This window comes from Lissotriton helveticus, chromosome 9 (assembly GCF_964261635.1).
Source record: "Lissotriton helveticus chromosome 9, aLisHel1.1, whole genome shotgun sequence".
Lineage (NCBI taxonomy): Eukaryota > Metazoa > Chordata > Amphibia > Caudata > Salamandridae > Lissotriton > Lissotriton helveticus.
In genome coordinates, this window is record NC_136070.1 from 399777257 (window position 1) to 399796678 (window position 19422).

Here is a 19422-nt window from a genome sequence, read left to right on the forward strand (position 1 = left end):
ATCCTTGCACCATGATGCGCCACATTGTAAATGCGACGCATCCATGGTGGCGCTAGGATTTTTTGAGCATGTCACATTTTAACTGACACATCCCTGCTAATATGCAGGGATGCGCCAGTTCTCATAAATCTGCCCCCAAATTCTGTTGGGAAGAGATACAAAGCAGTGAAAGAATGTGGGCAAAGGCCGTAAGAACCAGAATGATTGAACATAGGATTATCCATTTGAATAGTGGTACAGTCACATCTTGGCTCCCCTTTACAGGCAAACAAGCACTGAGAGATTCTGCTGCTACGGCGTCTGAATTCATCGACCTAGTGTATCTAAAAAAGAGATCATCTATTAGCCTCTCAATTGCTACATTGGGCCAGGATAGTGTATTTTCTTATCTATCACGGTTACCAGACCTTGGAGCGAGAATGAAATATTATGGTGGTATGTAATCCAATTTACTCATCCCGCCCACATACGATCAGGGCGCAGAATAATAGTGGCCTCTGCCCCTGCCCCTTGAAAGTTAAATGTACCCTTATGCATATTCTTATGGATTGCGTCTTTTATTATGCAAATCGAATTAAGTTTTTTAAGACCCTTGTTTTTTTTAAATATGTTGCTCTCCATAGGAATAAAGCTGTGGAGTTATTGTCCGAAATGCAATATTTTTATGTGGCAGTTGGAATTGCTCGGTTTTTACGGTCTGTCAAACAGAATTTTAACTATGAAATGTAGGGGGGTGTGGAGTAGGGTAGCTAGGAGGGGTCTTTTTAATGATTTAACTGTAAAGTGTGCCTTGTTTTAGAATGTTTTATGGACAAATGTCTAAATAAACTTGTTTTTTAACCTGAACCTGAAATGTCAACCCCTTCACGTGTAGCCCTAACAGGACGACTGGTAAACGCAAGTTCATTTTAGCAATGCCAAACAAACGGACTGACATTTGAAGATACCCTTTTGAATCTGGAATTCGTAGGCAACATAAAGAAATACTCTCCAACTCCAGATAAAATAAATACCTTTCTGGGGGTAAGAGAGGCAACAATGTCTCTAGTAATACCTCTAAGGAGAAGTGTGAATTAATTGCAGGGATTAATTATCCTTTAACACACGTCTCATTATCTGACAGTAAGGAATGCATTGAAACTGTTGGTTCAAAGACTTGATTACATATGGGAGCAAATCAGGAATGATTAAGCAGCCAATGTTTGAAAATACAGGTCCACTGTGAAGATCTAGAGTTCTGAAAGTGATGCCGTGGAGGAGCCCAGACAATATGGCAAATAGGAGACACTCTCACATGCATGCCGTTCAAACCATCATAAGAATGGGGCGGGGTGAGGTACACATATGAACAAACTGAGAATCTTGGGTCAGTGATCAGAAACAGATAAGACACATATTATTTGGGATAAAAAACTGTTCTCCTACCCTTGAAAGCTTTTCCAAAGCAAGCAAAAACAAAGTTGTGCAAACCGTTTTGGAAAAATCAATAGAATTTTATCTCAACAAACAAAGCAGAACAGTATCCTTTCCCCTGTGACAGCTATCTCAAGAAATACAGAAATGAACAATGCAAAGTATATAACATTGATTGCATATTTGGCACCAGGTGTGGGTAGGGTTCAGGTGGGCATGAGAGGATCTGGATTTTTAAACAATCAGAATTGCGATTCTCCTATTTACATGACCAGAGAATCTGGATTTCATTAAAGACACGGAGGCTAACATTATGCATAAAAAAAAAAAAAAAAAAAAAAAAAAAAAACGACACCCCTTACACTAGATCAAGAAAAAATCATAGAAGAAGAAATTTCCTCTGCTAAAAAAAGGAGCAATTCTAGAGGTACCCATGGAATTTATGACATTCATAAGTACTCTCTTCCTTGTGGAAAAGAAAGACAAGGGTTGGAGACCGGTTATAAATCTCATGGAACTCAACAAATTCCTTGTCTACCGTCATTTCAAGATGGAGGGCATCCATCTTCTCAGAGACCTCTTACTAGAAGGAGACTGGCTAGTCAAATTAGATCTGACGGACGCCTACTTTACAATTCCCATGACAAAGGAACACCAACCCTTTCTTCAGTTCATTTGGAAAAACCATCTCTTTCAATTTCAGGCTCTCCCCTTCGGCCTCTCTTCTGCCCCATGGTGTTTCACCAAGGTAATGAGAGCAGTTGCCTCATGTCTAAGAGAAAAAGGGATTTGTCTCATCATTTACTTAGACGACATCCTGATTCTTTCTCAAGACTATGCTCAAATCATCAAAGATCTGAAGACAGTTATAGACCTCTTAGAAAGTCTGGGTTTTATCATAAACTGGGAAAAATCCCTTCTAGTCCCCTCAAAGAAGATGGAGTTCCTGGGCTTCACAGTAGACACAACAGAATGTCTTCTCCTTCTCCCTCCCAAGAAGATTGCCAAAATAATAAAGGAGATAAGACATGTATTGAAACAAGAAAATCTCTCCCTAAGAGAACTAGCAAGACTTCTAGGCCTTCTATCTTCCTCCATTCAGGCCATTTTTCCGGGACCACTGAATTATCGAGCCCTTCAGAGAATAAAAGCAAGAGCTCTCAGGTCAGGTCTTTGGTACGGAGATCGAATTTCCTTAAACCCAGATGCAATCTTAGAACTTAACATGGTGTTTAGACAATCTAGATGCATGGAATGGGAGAGCGATCTTTGGTTCAGCACCAGATTTTATTCTAGAATCGGATGCCAGCCTTCATGGCTGGGGTGCTTGTCTACAGAACCAGAACACTGGAGGAATTTGGTCCCAACAAGAGTCCCTGCACCACATCAATTATCTAGAATTAACTGCAGGACTTTATGCTCTAATAAGCTTCAAACGCTTTCTTCAAGGAAGATCAGTCATATTGAAAATGGACAATATGTCTGCCGTTGCTTACATAAACCGTCTAGGAGGGACCAAGTCAGAAGACCTCTCCATTCTAGCAAAGAAGCTTTGGTTTTTCTGCCTAGAACACAAAATCTCTGAGAGCAGAATACCTTCCAGGGAAATCCAATCTTTGCGCAGATTGGAATTCAAGATTCATCTTGGATTACAGCGACTGGAAGCTCAACACTTCTGTTTTCAACTCCCTCAATCATTTCTGGGGCCCATCCCAAATAGATTTATTTGCGAGCAGATTGACTACCCAATTGATATCTTATTTCAGCTGGATGCCCGATCCTGGTGCTCTAGCAGTGAATGCCTTTCTCCAACCTTGGGTAGGGATCAACGCTTATGCCTTCCCTCCATTTGCAATGATCCAGAGACTCCTTCAGAAAGTGAGACAAGAACGATCCTCAATTGTCCTAGTAACTCCTTTTTGGCCATCCCAAGTCTAACGATCTCGCTAGACTTTCGTCAACAGCTTCAACTCTCCTTGGAGAGTCATGGGCCCCTGGAACACATTACGGGTACAACAACATTTGGAAAGTCTGGTCACGTTGGTGCTTGGAAAGGGACTTGGATCCCGTGGAGGCACCTATTGTTGATATAGTTAATTTTCTTGGAGAACAATTCGATAGAGGTTCAAGTTACAGATCTCTCAATTGTTTAGATCTGCTATTTCTGCAGGACATTCTCTAATTAACAATAAAACGGTAGGTAAAAATCCTAATATTTGTAGAATACTTAAAAGTATCAGACTTAGAAGACCTCCTCAACCTAGCTATCAATCTCTTCGGGATGTTAATTTAATTCTTGACCTTTTTTGTTCTTGGCCAGTTAATTCTCTTCTCAGCAGGAAGAATCTTTCTATCAAATTAGCTACTCTTCTTTGCTTAATTTCATGCATTAGAGTCTCTGATGTTAAAGCTCTAGATATTTCTTTTAGATCTTACGATATGTTTGGAGTCAAATTTGAAATACATAGAAGAACTAAAACCATGTCAGATTCTATTTTCTATCCTCGTTTTGATACTTGCACTAAACTCTGTGTTGTTCAATGTATGAAAGAATATGATGTGAGAATGAACTCTCTTCGTCCTTTGAATGTATCTCAGTTACTCCTCTCTTTTGTTAAACCCCATAAAGGAATTTCTTCTAGCTCTATTGCTGGATGGGTTAAAACAGTCATGAAACTTCCTGGAATCAATCTGAATATTTTTAAACCACATTCTATTAGAGGCTCAATGGCCAGTAAGTCATTCTGCTCAGGTGGTAAGTTAGATGATATTCTAAAGGCTGCTGATTGGTCTAATTCTAGAACCTTTGCTCATCATTATTGCAAACCAGTTTCTCACATGTCTGATGTTGATTTACATGGCTACCAACATGCATAATGGTAGCCTCCGGTCTTGTAATGAAATTGCGATTCTCCTATTTACATGACCAGAGAATCTGGATTTCATTAAAGACACGGAGGCTAACATTATCCCTCCCACCCTTCCCTGGGTGGTTGATTAAATGATATAATATATATATAATATATGTTATGATATGCTTATTTGAATTGATCAGTGATCAGAAACAGATAAGACACATATTATTTGGGATAAAAAACTGTTCTCCTACCCTTGAAAGCTTTTCCAAAGCAAGCAAAAACAAAGTTGTGCAAACCGTTTTGGAAAAATCAATAGAATTTTATCTCAACAAACAAAGCAGAACAGTATCCTTTCCCCTGTGACAGCTATCTCAAGAAATACAGAAATGAACAATGCAAAGTATATAACATTGATTGCATATTTGGCACCAGGTGTGGGTAGGGTTCAGGTGGGCATGAGAGGATCTGGATTTTTAAACAATCAGAATTAGATCACATTTACAACACACAGGGAAACCAGACATAGCCCTATTTGCATCACATGAAAACACAAAATGGCAAAGCATCACAACCACGCATTACCACCAGCAGTCAGAGGGCAATGTGCTGTCAATAACTGGCCCCGGAAATTTGCATACTTATTTCCTCCGATTTTACAGCTACAAAATGTAATAAACTAGTTCAGTACATGAAAGGGTAACATTATTAGCAGTCATGCCCTCACATCCAATGGAGATGTCTCACCAAAACATCTTCAAGTTGCCAACACATAAAATAGACTTACAAAACAGGGCGGCATATTTCATTCTGAACCACAAACTGTGTGACTGGGGCCTTGGCTCCTCGGTTGTAGAGTTTGCACATACATCTACTTCGATATGGCTATCATTAAAGAGGCAAGGAAGCCATCACCAAAGAAGTGATGTGAAGTGAAGTGGCCCTGATACATTATTTGGTGTATGAAGGATGGAGATTTAGAGATATTATCTAGGGAACCAATAATTCCACCCTATTTAACACAGCTGTTCGATCCATTTACAAAAGGTGCACAAAAAACAATTCTGTTTGCCATTCCATTTATATAATGCTTTCTAGAATGGGCTATAGCAGTGTATACCCCACATGGGGTACCACCAACAAAATGCTCATCTAGTATAAGCATGTATAATAAAAGCATCCTTTGAACTTATAAACAGCAATTTTTAAATATCTTATGCTAAAAACAGCCTTCTTAGTAGCTAGTGCAACTATAAGACTGGTTAGTGAACTGCACAAACTAACAGTTTAATATCCCTACCTGAATGTTCATAAGCACAAGGTAATCATGGTAACATATTCAACGTTTTCATGTGAATTAGTACAGTTGAAATGAAAAGACCATTTATAGAGCGCAGTAGCTACCCTCAGGCGTCCTAGCGCTGCAGACATCACGCTTGTTGGTGAGCAGCTAAAGCTATTCTGGTTTGTTAAAAAGCAAAGTTTTTAGGAGTTTGCAAAAGGTGAGCAGTCTAGGCTCTGATCTGAGTTGGAGGGGATGGGAGTTCCAAAGCCTGGTCGAGTTGTGGGAGAACGAACGCCCCCCACATCTGGCTCTCTTGAACCTAGGTATTACGGCCAGGAAGGAAGATCCAGATCTTAGTTGTCTGTTTGGGTGGTAGGTGGTTATCAGAGGTTGGTTAATGATAGCGCCTGTTTCCCAAAAGGCTCGGTGCACGATGCACATTGCCTTAAATTTGACTCTTTCCCTCATTGGGAGCCAGTGGAGGTTCTTCAGTCTGGGTTTGACTGGGAGTCGGCAGGAAATCTGGAGGAGGGTTCTAGCTGCACAATTTTGAATAATCTGCAGCTTGTTTGTTTGTTCTTTCAGAATCCACCTATTGCAGCAGAAAAGTCGTTACTTTCTCTCGACAAGAAGAGCTAATTTGTATTATATTCAAGTTACCAACAACCTTTGCAAAGTTAAAGTTTTTTTGTGAAACATGCTCTATTAATATTAGGACCACCTGTACCATTCCACTATGGTTTGCACAAACAATTCAGTTATGATACTTAAAAAAAGCTATGTATTAAACAAAAGGCACATGCTATAAGAAAGACAGAGGCTACATTAGTATTCTTGGCAATGTATCATTAAAATACATTTTTAATGATGCAACATAGTCCATGAAAATTGGTAGACATGCATGCTCCTTGTAGGTCCAACAATTGTAAAATCGTTAATTGCCACTACACCCTCTTCACATCATCCTCCTTAGGGGGAAAATACAACAACATAATCTTTACACAGCATGTGAATCTATAAGAGATTTCACACCATGAAAGATACCATTTATCTGTAAATATGGTTCTGCAGAATGAAACTTGTCTAGATTTACATGTGGTTCCCCACCAAGCTGGTAAAGGAGAAGAGTTGGTGCAAACAAAATTAAAGTGGAAGTCACATTCAGAGGCATTGTGAGCTTATGGTCATCATTGCAATGAGCTTTAGTGACTCCACTCAAGCCATAGGTAAACAAAAAAGGACTACTAGAAACTGAATTTTAAGCTGCACCACTACAATTACAGATATTTTACCAGAAGTATCAATCAATCAAATGACTTGGAAAGTGCGACTACTCGCCCGTAAGAGTCTCAATTCGCTAGGTGAGGAGGGCTGCTGATCTGTCGAAGGCACTGTGGTTCAGTCGAAGAGTCAGGTCTTGAAGTCCTTCCTAAGTTGCAGCATTAACAGTGTTTGCCTGAGGTAGAAAGGCTAAGTGTTCCAGGTCATTCCTGCAAGGTAGGAGAAGGACCTACCTTCGGCCATGGTCTTGCTGATATGTGGGACGGTGCCAGGGCCAGTTGGGCCGAGCAGTAGATCCTATCATATCTTAAACTTGTTTTGAGGCATAATCAAACAAATACATTGTTCATGTCACAAAACTCTGTGAGCAGTGCAAGGCTGCTGGAGACATTCATTTTGAAAATGTACAGGAGCTGTGTTTTGTTGCTGGCACAACCTCCATTAGAGGGCAGGTGGGTATATTACTGCAAACCCAGATAAAAAAACATTTTACCTCCTGTAAGTTTACTGCCAACCTTGACATGAAACTATTAGCCATATAAGAGCTGAATGAATCAGACTGGTTTAAGTAAAATGAGAGTTTTGTTTAGGCAGCCATTACATTATTTGTAAATTTCATGTCACATATCACAATATGTTTTTGATGCCATTGGGACGAGGAGATGACAATAATTGCACATCAGTTTTTAACTCTGAATAGACCTTGGAAAATCTTGCATAAAGAAGTATGACAATCTTTAAAAAAATCTAACATTTTACACTCCAAGGATATCGGTGATGATGTCACTGGAGATACATTTTGGTGACGTATGTGAGGTGATGACAAGTGCTATAGTGAAATATTGGTGTAACTACATAGCTCACCATATTTTTGTATATTGCAGTTTTTCCATTTTAATGGTGTCCCTTCAACTAAAATTAACTAGGTGAAACTGAATCATCTTTTTTTGTGTAAAACAAGTTATTTTGCGATGTAATATAAAGAACTATAACTTGAAGTTTCTTCAGTTAACTCTTGTTTCTGCAATGCTTTGTCACTAAGATGTCACAACTCACACTTGAAACGCATGTAAGTTTCTTCAGTTGTCGACTTTATTTGTAATGGTGTCTATAACGAGCCACCGAGGACAACAGCCAAGCAGCAACTGACCCAACCGTCAACTTCACATTCTACTAGAGAACATGGAACTGCCACACGTCAAAGTTCCAAGTCCCTAACTATGTCACTAAGTACTACACTGAGTATCGATTGGGCATTCTGCAGATGGCTTGCCTTTGGTTGCACCCTGCAGGCCATGTCCATGCCCCAAATTCCCTTTTGCATTACTATCTTCCATGGCCGAAGGGCTTCTGGCACATGGCATTACTTTTAACAGTTGACTTGTCAATTTGCCATTTGACCACCCTAAATACATATGAGTGGGTTTGAATGTGGAAGAGGTTTGGCGCAGCGGCCAGGGCGTCTGACTCTGGAATCCGGGGGCTCACTCTGGGCACTAGCCTGCTTAATCTTCCCGAGGACCCCCAGTGCCTTGACACCTTCGGGTAATTGTTCGCGCTTTACAAATACTGGACATTTACATTTGAATTGTCATTGCTGTGTATATTTTGGCTGCAGACCTCTGTTCAGGTCTAAGGACATTATGACCAAATTTGTTTTGTAAAGGAAAAAGGCATTTTCACCCAGGGTGACCCCTGCTGTCTCCCTTTAAGCTCCCATGACACTAGTGCATTGTCTCTATGGTGGAATGTGCTTGCCTCTGTCCAGATCTGCAGAACTCGGACATTGCACATGGGGGGCAAAGTGAGTAGTTGTTTGGGGCCACACATTCTTACCTTACATCTGAACTATGCGGTTTGTTAACACATCCATCACTGTATCTCACTCAACACTTTTTTCTTTATTTTATACAATTCTTTCAGACTTCACAGAACAGATTTGCACAAAAATACAAGGTGTATTGTGACAGTTACTACTTTCATGGCAAGTTAGTTATTGGAATGTACAGAGCTTTAATCTAAGCTTGCTAAAATGTTTTCATTTAATTTGAGTGTGAAAAGCAACTTTTGGCATCCTTCTATCTTCAAGCTTTTGGTATCTATACATGAGAGCTGACGGGATTACGTTTGTTATATAAGTTTCCCTAACAGATTTGACCCCTCAAAATTGGGCCAAAATTATTAGCGAAACAAAAGCCACTCTGTTAATGGGAATTTGTCTCATACAACACTACAGAGTGCTGGTAGCTGAAAGTAACATTGTTATAAATAATCTATTTACCTTGGTGACCATGTTGGACCTTGCACTTTATTAGGTTCATTATAATGAATTATTTCAGTAGGATGGGTTTTGAAAGATTGGTCACTTTTTCTTTTACCTCTACACCCTCTTTTTGTAACAGGTTTTTGGGAAATGGTTTGTTGACTTCTCGAGATTATGATCATTGGCACATGCAGAGAAGAATCATGGACCCTGCATTCAATCGAACGTAAGTTACACTTACACGTTTACAGTTTGTGAGCTGTTTGTAGAATGCTCAAAAACTAAGTATGTGCAGATTTTTTTTTAAACGTTTTGTCTCTGAAAACTTTACAAATGATAAATTGTACTGGGAAACAATATCTGTCTTTTCCAATTTTAAATCACACTTTAGGTTATTAGCAAGGGTATGATATTGCCCACATTCTGTCATCTTTTATAATCAAATCTAGGACAATTTCAAAGAAAACGTTCTGTTCTCCTTCCATTTTTGTGCTGAAATTTGCATAAAAAATAAATATATCAGTAGAGATAGGGCACTGTTGGGTTTAAGTTCAGACAGGTACTTTTGAGGCGTGAAGTAGTACTATTAAAAAGTGCCTGTGAAAAAGCCTAAGTAAATTCATAATTATACCACAGAACCCTAAATCAATCCATAATTATAATAAACAAGCCTTTCTCAATGTCTAACTCTTACAGAGGGATAGTATATAACTATCTGAAAATGTTTTCAAATTTATAAAATAACATCTTACCTTTTAAAAACAAGTTTAAGTTGTGAGTGAAAATGATCTTGCAATGTAGATCAGGAAGTAGTAGTCAAAATGGCTGTGTTTCTCTCTCTTTCTTTATATATATTCAGGTACATAACCAATCAAATGTCAGGTAAAAAAAGTAGAAAATGAAAGTAACATTTTAATTGGTTTTCAATTCCAACACTTCAGATGTGTTTTGTGAAGTAATTTACCTCAGGGTATTTAGAGAGGTCTACAGCCTAAATGGCTAAATGGAATTCCAATAAAATTTGTGAAAATGGTAGGGATTGGTATGTAGTATGAGCTAATCTATATTTGGTGAAAGTGTCTCCAGTGGTTTTTCTGTGAATTACTTTCCCACCTTTTTTGAGCGAGCGCTTCCCGGTGCGCGCCCCGGTAGGCGAACCGGCAGCGTTACGGGAGTCCTCCATTTTGTGTTTCGGTAGAATTGAGATACAAGATGGAGGGCAAATAATGTTGAGAATGGGTAGAAGGGGGCACGGTAGACGTATCCTGACCCCCTAGGTTTTCTGAGGGTGGCTGAGGAGGCCCATATGTGCGAAAAAAACCCATTTTTTTTCAAATTTTTGCGCGGTTAGCGTCCGGTGCGCGTACCGGGTAGCGCTCCAGAAAGCGTAAATTGTGAAAATTAGTGAAAAAAGTTAGAGTAAAATAATAATTGTGAGTGATCAGATGTAGGGTAGCTCTGAAAAGAGCTTTTGGGTCCTGTGGCCGATGTAGGTACCTACAAGTAGGTACCAATGCACAGTCTTAAATTGAGGATGAAAATTCTGTTCCCCTCATCTGAGAAGTGAACTCCATCTGCTCTGTAGATATCTTGCATGTAGTAACGCAAGTTATTGTTGTAGATGGAGCCCATTCCATGGTCTCTCATGTAAGCTGAAACAGACTTATTTACATGCTTCCTCAATTTCTCAATTTGTGGACAAAATTGGTTGGACCACCTCCATTTCTGTCTTTGGCATGTATTTGAATATACCAAGGCAGTTTGAGGAAATAGTGCCATCAATTGCTCAAAGGTGTCCTTTAAAAGCATTTCCAGACCCACCCCAGTCAAAGTGCCCAAGTCATTTCCTCCACAGTGCACAATTAACAGGTCAGGTTTTGGCAAATTTCTGTTATCAGCATACCTTTGAGCCCAGTGGATATAACTATGTCCAACAATCCAGACAGAAAACATGGTGAGAGGAGGTTCTGCTGCAGTCAGATGAAGTGTGGTAATGAAATGACAGTTGAAACAGTAGGAGTATGTAATGAAAAAAACTGTGGAGTTTCTGTAGTAATTAATCAGTAGCAGTGATTGGTGGATTTTGATTGCTGAAAACAGAAAGTTAGGGTGCATGGATGAGTTCTTTGAAAGATGTAATTTGAATGGTCAAGAAAAAATCATTTTATGAAAGATTGCACTGGATACGCAGGTGTACTGAGAGTTCAGAGTTCAATTGAAACATTGTTGTGTGAACTTGCAAACATGAGAGGTCTTTCAGGAGGTGGTTGCTATGGAAAAAAGGCAGAAAGGGCAGAGGGGGGAAGGGTGTTGATTTGAAAAAAGTGAGGGAAGAGTTTTGATTGGGTGACATGAGAGATATGTGTGATGAATTACAGCATTTCTGTGCCATTGTTGGTTGCAGCCTCTGGAGTGCATACCTTTTGCTCTGCTGAAGACAAATTGGTGTGTGTCTGAGACTGTTTTGAAACTCAAAAAGTATTTGCTAAGGTGAGAAAAGATTCATTTAATTTAAATAGAGAATAGTATGCTTTAAGGAGAAAATTATGAAGAAAGTTGTGTATTTAAAATGTTGCTTTGTGTCAAGTGTTTTACAAATAGATTTTGTTTCTTTGAGTTACATAGCCATGTTACATAGGCATGTTAAAAGTGACGCAAAAATGGTGCAAGGGCCTTAAAAAAATGCTTTCATGTGTCTTAGGGCATTTTAAGTCACTTCCCCATGAATATAGGTATATAATTACTTTACATGATGTGTTTAAAAACGTTTTTTGAAATCAATTAGGTTTCTTGATATGTGCTGCTAGAGTTTCATAGGTTGCTTGGGGCATATTTAAAAGGCATTTGAGTCCCTTTGATGTTATTTTTCCCATTTTAATTTAAGACATTTCCCCGTGGTGGAAGGTCCTTGTAAATACGCCCCCATGTGTGCTTGGCAAATTTAGATTTGGATTCTTTGAGTTACATAGCCATGTTAAAAGTGACGCAAAAATGGTGCAAGGGCCTTAAAAAAACGCTTTCATGTGTCTTAGAGCATTTTAAGTCACTTCCCCATGAATGTAGGTATATAATTGCTTTACATGATGTGTTTAAAAACGTTTTTTGAAATCAATTAGGTTTCCTGATATGTACTGCTAGAGTTTCATAGGTTGCTTGGGGCATATTTACAAGGCCTTTGAGTTCCTTTGATGTTATTTTCCCATTTTAATTTAAGACATTTCCCCGTGGTGCAAGGTCCTTGTAAATACGCCCCCATGTGTGCTTGGCAAATTTAGATTTTGATTCTTTGAGTAACATAGCCATGTTCCATACAGTGCTCACCTTCTGCGTAGTCTTTGATATGCTAGACTCCATCTGCACAATGAGATATCTAAGCAAAGGAAACACAGGTGATGTGATTGTGAAATGAGCAAAAGAAATTCCACATTTTTCAATTACATCACCTTTGTTTTCTAACATTACGAATCACATTGTGCAGATGAGGTTTAGGCCTGTCCAGGGACACAGAAGAGGTCTGGCCTTTGTTCAAGAGTGCAGTGGACATGACTCACTTCATTGGTAGGCCTGCACATGTATTATCTCCTCTGTACTCTTCAATAAGCCTAAATTTCATCTGCAACCCTGAGTAGGCCTCACCTCAAACAAATCTCTGGATAGGCCTCACCTTATCGTCATCCTGAATCAATCATTTAAAATGTTAGGGGCAGATTTATGATGGCCGTGCGCCTCTTTTGCGCCGCTGTTGCGTCACTTTTGTGATGCAGCAGTGATGCAAAAGATGCACCATGTTGCAAGACAGGCCTCACTTCATCTCCAACAAGATACCTTCAGTTTAAACTGTAAACATTTAGGACTGTGTAGGGGGCATGGAGAAGCTGAATCTTCTGTAAATGTCAAAATTGTTGTATACAGTGCTCAACTTCTGTGTACTCTTTGATATGCTAGACTCCATCTGCACAATGAGATACCTAAGCAAAGGAAACACAGGTGATGTGATTGTGAAATGAGGAAAAGAAATTCCACATTTTTCAATTACATCACCTGTGTTTCCTAACTTTTCGAATCACATTGTGCAGATGAGGTTTAGGCCTGTCCACGGACACAGAAGAGGTCTGGCCTTTGTTCAAGAGTGAAGTGGACATGACTCACTTCATTGGTAGGCCTGCACATGTATTATCTCCTCTGTACTCTTCAACAAGCCTAAATTTCATCTGCAACCCTGAGTAGGCCTCACCTCAAACAAACCTCTGGATAGGCCACACCTTATCGTCATCCTGAATCAATCATTTAAAATGTTAGGGACAGATTTATGATAGCCGTGTGCCTCTTTTGCGCCGCTGTGCGTCACTTTTGTGACGCAGTGGTGGTGCAAAAGATTTGCTATGTTGCGACATATTTACAACTTGATGCATCTAGGCAGATGTCTCATGCTGTAAAGTCCTGTGCCGCATGAAACCAATGCAGCAGTGATGCAAAAGATGCACCATGTTGCAAGACAGGCCTCACTTGATCTCCAACAAGATACCGTCAGTTTAAAATATTAACATTTAGGACTGTGTAGGGGGCATGGAGAAGCTGAATCTTCTGTAAATGTCAAAATTGTTGTATACAGTGCTCAACTTCTGTGTACTCTTTGATATGCTAGACTCCATCTGCACTATGAGATACCTAAGCAAAGGAAACACAGGTGATGTGATTGTGAAATGAGGAAAAGAAATTCCACATTTTTCAATTACATCACCTGTGTTTCCTAACTTTACGAATGACATTGTGCAGATGAGGTTTAGGCCTGTCCACGGACACAGAAGAGGTCAACTTGATGCATCTAGGCAGATGTGTCATCCTGTAAAGTCCTGTGCCACATGAAACCTGCGTCAGATTTCATGTGAGCGTTTTGTTGTAGGGTGGCCAGTCATTTGCATGAAAGCCCTGTAAAACTAACACAGTAAAATTAAGAAGATTTCACTGAGTCACATTTATGGCATTGCTGAATCAAATCCTTACGCCTGATTGAAACAGCATCACTGGACATGGTTAAATAATATCTGCAAAATGTTACTCTTGTTAAACAATTTTACAATTATAGTCTCTGAGATTTGTCTCTTACTCTGCAACATCTCATTGTTGTTCTCTTTCTTTAAAGATAACGACAACATCAAGCATGAGTGATAATGAGCAATCTGTTGATCTCGATATTATCATTAAAATTGTGATTGAAATATCAGTGGAAGTAGATCCCTTGGATGATTTAAATCCTGAGGATGATGAAGAGCATGATGAGGATGCCGATTTGTCAGAATTGTATGACATAGGGTGGGAAGCTGACCTGCTTGAGCCTATGGAACTATAAACATTTATTTTTAAAAGTTACTGGAAATGAAAAGTAAACATGTAAACATGTAAACATGTAAACCGTTTCATTTAAAATTAAACACAACTTCAAAAACAGCTTGTGTGTAGTGTCTTTAATAAAATAGTTAAATATGCTCATAAAATGAGTTCAGATTCACATATAAAACAATACAGGTCAACTGTAGAAGCATTCCATTTCTTTGCTACTATTTGTGACTACTAAATTTGCCAATGCACTAAAAATTATTGTATGTAAAAATGACAAGTAGTGTGTTAAATTTTTGACGACTGTTATTGATTTACTGTTTGGTAATAGTGGTTAATAACATATTTAATTATATTTTACCACAGATTCAACTGCAGATCATTTCAAAAGTACATAATGCCATCTAAAGAACGAAACCGAAAGGCTACAAAACGTCAAAGACAGCAGCTTACTAAATGCTTGCAGCAGTCCTCTACAATAAAAACTCGTCAAGTCACCAAGAAAGCTCCGGGTAAGACAACGAAATCATTCCTAAGAAACATTTGTAGAAAAAAAAGTAGTACTACAGAAAAGGTTTTAGTCCAGAAAAAGAGAACCAATTTAAACGGAAAGGAAAGGCCAATCAAAAATGTTACTGCTAGAGCAGGAGATAACTCTGTGCATGGTAGTAGAAGGAAAAATCAGTTTAGGGACATTCGTAGACGAATGTTCCGCAACAGGATAATTGGCAATTTGTTAAAAAATATTAAGAAAGGTCAACAGAAAGTGGTTTTTTATAAGAGAAAAAATAAGTTGAGAAAATTATTGATCGGGCATTTGAAATTAAGCGAAAGTTATTTATTTTGATAATCAATAAAATTAGGAAGCTAAACAAGGCAATTTATGATTTCAAAAGAAATAGTAGATGGAAGAGAACAGTTAATCGTAGTAATTTTTGTGAAGTTTTTTCAGGAGAATGGATGCATAGTTCAAGTTGTGAGGCATTTTTTAATGAGGAGAGTTATTTCCAGGATAATGATTTGGTGCATGCAGTTGACACCAGTGGTCGAGCTTATGAGGTGAAAGATGGTTGTCCAGTTGAAAAAGAAAAACTTGTGACAACAGAGGCAGAAGAGGTGTTAGGTAATGAGGTTTTAGGAAGACGTCCTAAGGGACCAGTGTATATCTGGAAGTGTAGTAGTATTTGCAGTGTGCGACAGGATTCCATCAATTTGCTTTGTGATTTTGTACGGACATTTAATAAGAAAACTTTAAAACAGAAAATGAAGTTGTTGCAAGAATTAGATCCTTGCAGAGTGAGAGAAGTGACAGGTTTGCATGGTCATTCACTGGCTCGTCTTTCCAGGAGAGTATGCCAGAGTGTTTTTCATCATTTCAGGATGCTAGCAGTGCATCATAATAAAGTGAGGAAATTAGTTAGAATGTTGTATTATGCTAAGAGTCCAGCAATTATGCTTAAACAATTATGCACTGCTCTTTTGCATGATTCTGAAGTAGATGTGAAGAATATTTGTGAAGAAATTGAGTTTTGTTACTTTGCAAGTAAAGAGGAGAATGTTGAAATTGACCCAGAAGAAGAAGGTAATGTGGAAGATAGTGTACAGGTTTCCAGTACAGATAATTTTCAGAAAGAAATTGCCACGTTTCAGGTGAAATCAAGTGAGAGGCCTAATTTTACTTGTGTGTGTTGTCGACGCACTTATTATAAGAATCAGACTAAGTTAGTGGATTTATATGCGAAAAGTGAAAGTGAAAATAATAGTGAATGGAAGGATTTTGCAACATACTTGATGGTAGAAAATTGTTTTGATTTGGGATTGGATCAACGTGTGTGTACTTATTGTTGTAACAAATTAAATCAAAACCGGATGCCTGCTAGAGCGGTTCATAATAATCTGGAATTGGTTGAGATTCCTTCTGAATTGAAGGATTTAAATACTTATGAATCTATTTTGATTCAAAGTATCCACCCCTTTCAGGCTATTGTACGAATGGAGCCAAAGACAGGGAAATTGCCTCCATCAGATTTACAGAGAGGATTAAAGGGAAGAGTTGTTTATTTGCCTCTAGATTTGAAGAAAAACATTAATACAATTGGAGTAGAGAAAGTGGAAGAGGAACCTCTGGTTATCTTAGTTAATGGGGTTCCGACAAAGAGTAAGAAAATCTGGCAAGATTTAGTGGATGTTAGGAAAGTCAAAAAGGCAACATTGTATTTGAAGAAAAACAATAAGTACTACAAGAATGTATATGTTGCAGAAGAGGAAGTAAGTGAAGAAGAGGATAGCGATTTGTGTGCTGGTCAAATTGAGAAAGTAGAAGCCTCTAAAAATGAAGAAATATATGAACATTATAGTGTTCATCCTTTGCATTCCAAGGAAGTCATGGGGAATGCTATTGAGTTGTTTCAAATGAAACAAGCCAAAGGAAGTCCCATTAGTGTTTGGGAGGAAAGTTTGGAAGCTCGGTGTTTCCCACAGCTATTTCCAACAAGTCAAGGAGGAAGATATGATGAGCGACTTGATCAAATTCCTGCTTCTGAATACCGGACTTTACGATTGTATGCAGAAGATCCTAGGTTTCGTCAATGCATTCCCTATTTGTCTCATCTACTGTTTGAAAGCGATCTGTCTGGACTGTCCTATGCAGTGAACCACATCTTGAAAAGTGGTGTACAGATGCAAAATATCTCGGCAAGTGACTTTATGGATAAAGTCAATGTGCAAGACAGTATTTTGGATTCTCACCTGATTAATCTCATGGCGTGTCAGCGTGGTACTAATGAGTACTGGTACCGTCGTCATGGTGATTTAAAATGTATGCTGAGGAACTTAGGAACTCCCACATGGTTCCTCACTCTCAGTTGTGCCGAGTATGGCTGGGAAGATTTACTTGAATTTCTACGAGAGGCAAATGGAAACATTGAAAAAATAGAATTCAAGACACCCGGAGAACTGTGCTCCTTGGATCCAGTGAATGTATGCAGGTACTTCAATCATAGATTTGAAGCTATGATGTCTTTCATCATGAACAAGAAAAAGTACCAAGCAAGGGTGCTCCTCATATACATATGCTGCTGTGGATCAAAGATGCACCCAATTTTGGAACAGATCCGGATGACTTAGTGATGAGTTTCATAGAACAGTATTCTACATGTGCTGTTCCAAAGGCAAAGGAACACAAAAGCCTAAGAGAACAAGTTTTACGCTTCCAAAGCCATCGTTGTGGAAAGTACTGTCGTCGTAAATTCAGAAACAAGGACAAGTTCTACACAAAATGTCGTTTCGCCTTTCCACGACCGGTGATTTCTAAAGGAAGAGTGAACAGTTTGATGTCTTCACTGCGACATAATGTGATGAAGAAATCACCCAAAAATACGTACAATTTGAAAAGGAACGAAGAGTCCAAGTACATCAACGACTACAACTCAGTGATTTTGTCCATGTGGAATGCTAACATGGATATACAGTTTGTGGCTGATAACTGTATGGCTGTGGCTCGGTATGTGACATCTTACATCACCAAAAAAGAAAAGACAGAATTGAAGGATATGTGGGAGGACATTTCCCATGAAAAGAGCCTCAGTAAGAAGTTGTACAGTTTCAGTCTGAAGATGTTGTCGCATCGAGAAATCGGAGCTTATGAATGTTCTGACCGGTTGTCTTCAGCAAGTCTCTATGCCAAATCCAGGAGTATCATTTGGGCGAGTCTTGGTCTTGCTGCAACGCGTAATCGAGTTCTGAAACCTGTACGAGAAATTGAGTATTTGGCGGAAAAGGAGCCAAACAGTACAGATATTTTGAAGACCAACATGTTGGATACATATTATCCAAATAGAAGCAGTCACCTCGAGAATGTTTGTCTGTATGAGGTTCTACAAAATTACATATTCAAGAGGAACATCAAAGAAGATATTGATAAAGGAGTGTATGCTGTAATTGGAAGTGAGGGATGTCTGGTCAAGCAAAGAAAATGCCACTTGGTAAACCATCGAAAATTGAGTGGCGAATCTCCTGAAAGAAAAGAGTTTTTCTATTTAGCACTTTTGCAACTTTTCAAGCCTTGGCGTGCAGAAGAGGAACTGCTTGGAGATTTCCTCTGTTACGAAGACTCTTTCAATGCCGCCAAGGAGACCATAGAATGTTCTGTTTTTCCCAAATATCTAGAAATGTTGAATGCGGAAATCGAGCAGGAAGCAACGATTGCAGCCGAGATTGCTAGAGACAGTTCTCAGGACAGTCAGAGTTCTGTTTCATTGAGTCAGGATCCACTAGGAGGACCAGTTATCAAAAAGGAAGCTGCCACTGCCATGATTGAAGTGGAAAGAGCCATGGCACATGCTGAGGAGGATGCGGTTAACTTAGAAGACTTGGAAAGACAACTCAACGTTGAGCAGAGGAAAATATATGACGAAGTTACCAACCAAATAGATCATGGATTAAGTCATGAGAAGAAAGAGTGCTCATGTACGTCGTTGAAGCCTGTCCGACTGTACGTGAGTGGAGAAGCGGGAACTGGAAAAAGTTTCCTCATTAAAGCAATTTCATGTTATTTGCAGAAAAGGACTGAGTCATCGCTGTCTTGTGTTGTCACCGCTCCAACTGGACTGGCAGCACATAACATTAAAGGTATTACTTTGCATCGTCTGCTGATGCTGCCAGTGGAGCATGATAACAAATTACAATACCACAAGTTATCTGGAGATGCTTGTTGTGAAGTTTCAAGAGTCTTGAAGAAAATGAAACTTCTTATCATTGACGAAGTAAGCATGGTTTCCAATGTCATGCTTGCCTTTGTGCATTTGAGAATGCAAGAAGTTCTCAAAACAGAGTATGATGTGTTATTTGGTGGTGAACACATCATTGTTTTTGGTGATCTTCTGCAGCTGACACCAGTGAAAGGACAACCTGTGTTCAAAATGCTCACGCATGAAGATACCAGGAAGTGCCTAGGGAGTATTGGCAACGTCAATATATGGTTAAACTTC

The 19422-nt window shown here is 39.0% G+C and overlaps 1 protein-coding gene across 1 annotated transcript in view; it reads left to right on the forward strand.

The window, feature by feature from the left end:
* Positions 1-19422, forward strand: part of LOC144782767 (cholesterol 24-hydroxylase-like) — a 356051-nt gene that overhangs the window by 72050 nt on the left and 264579 nt on the right. The window contains exon 5 of the mRNA XM_078662068.1: positions 9237-9323. Within this exon, the coding sequence (XP_078518194.1) occupies positions 9237-9323 (87 nt within the window). The remainder of the gene's footprint in view (positions 1-9236; positions 9324-19422) is intronic.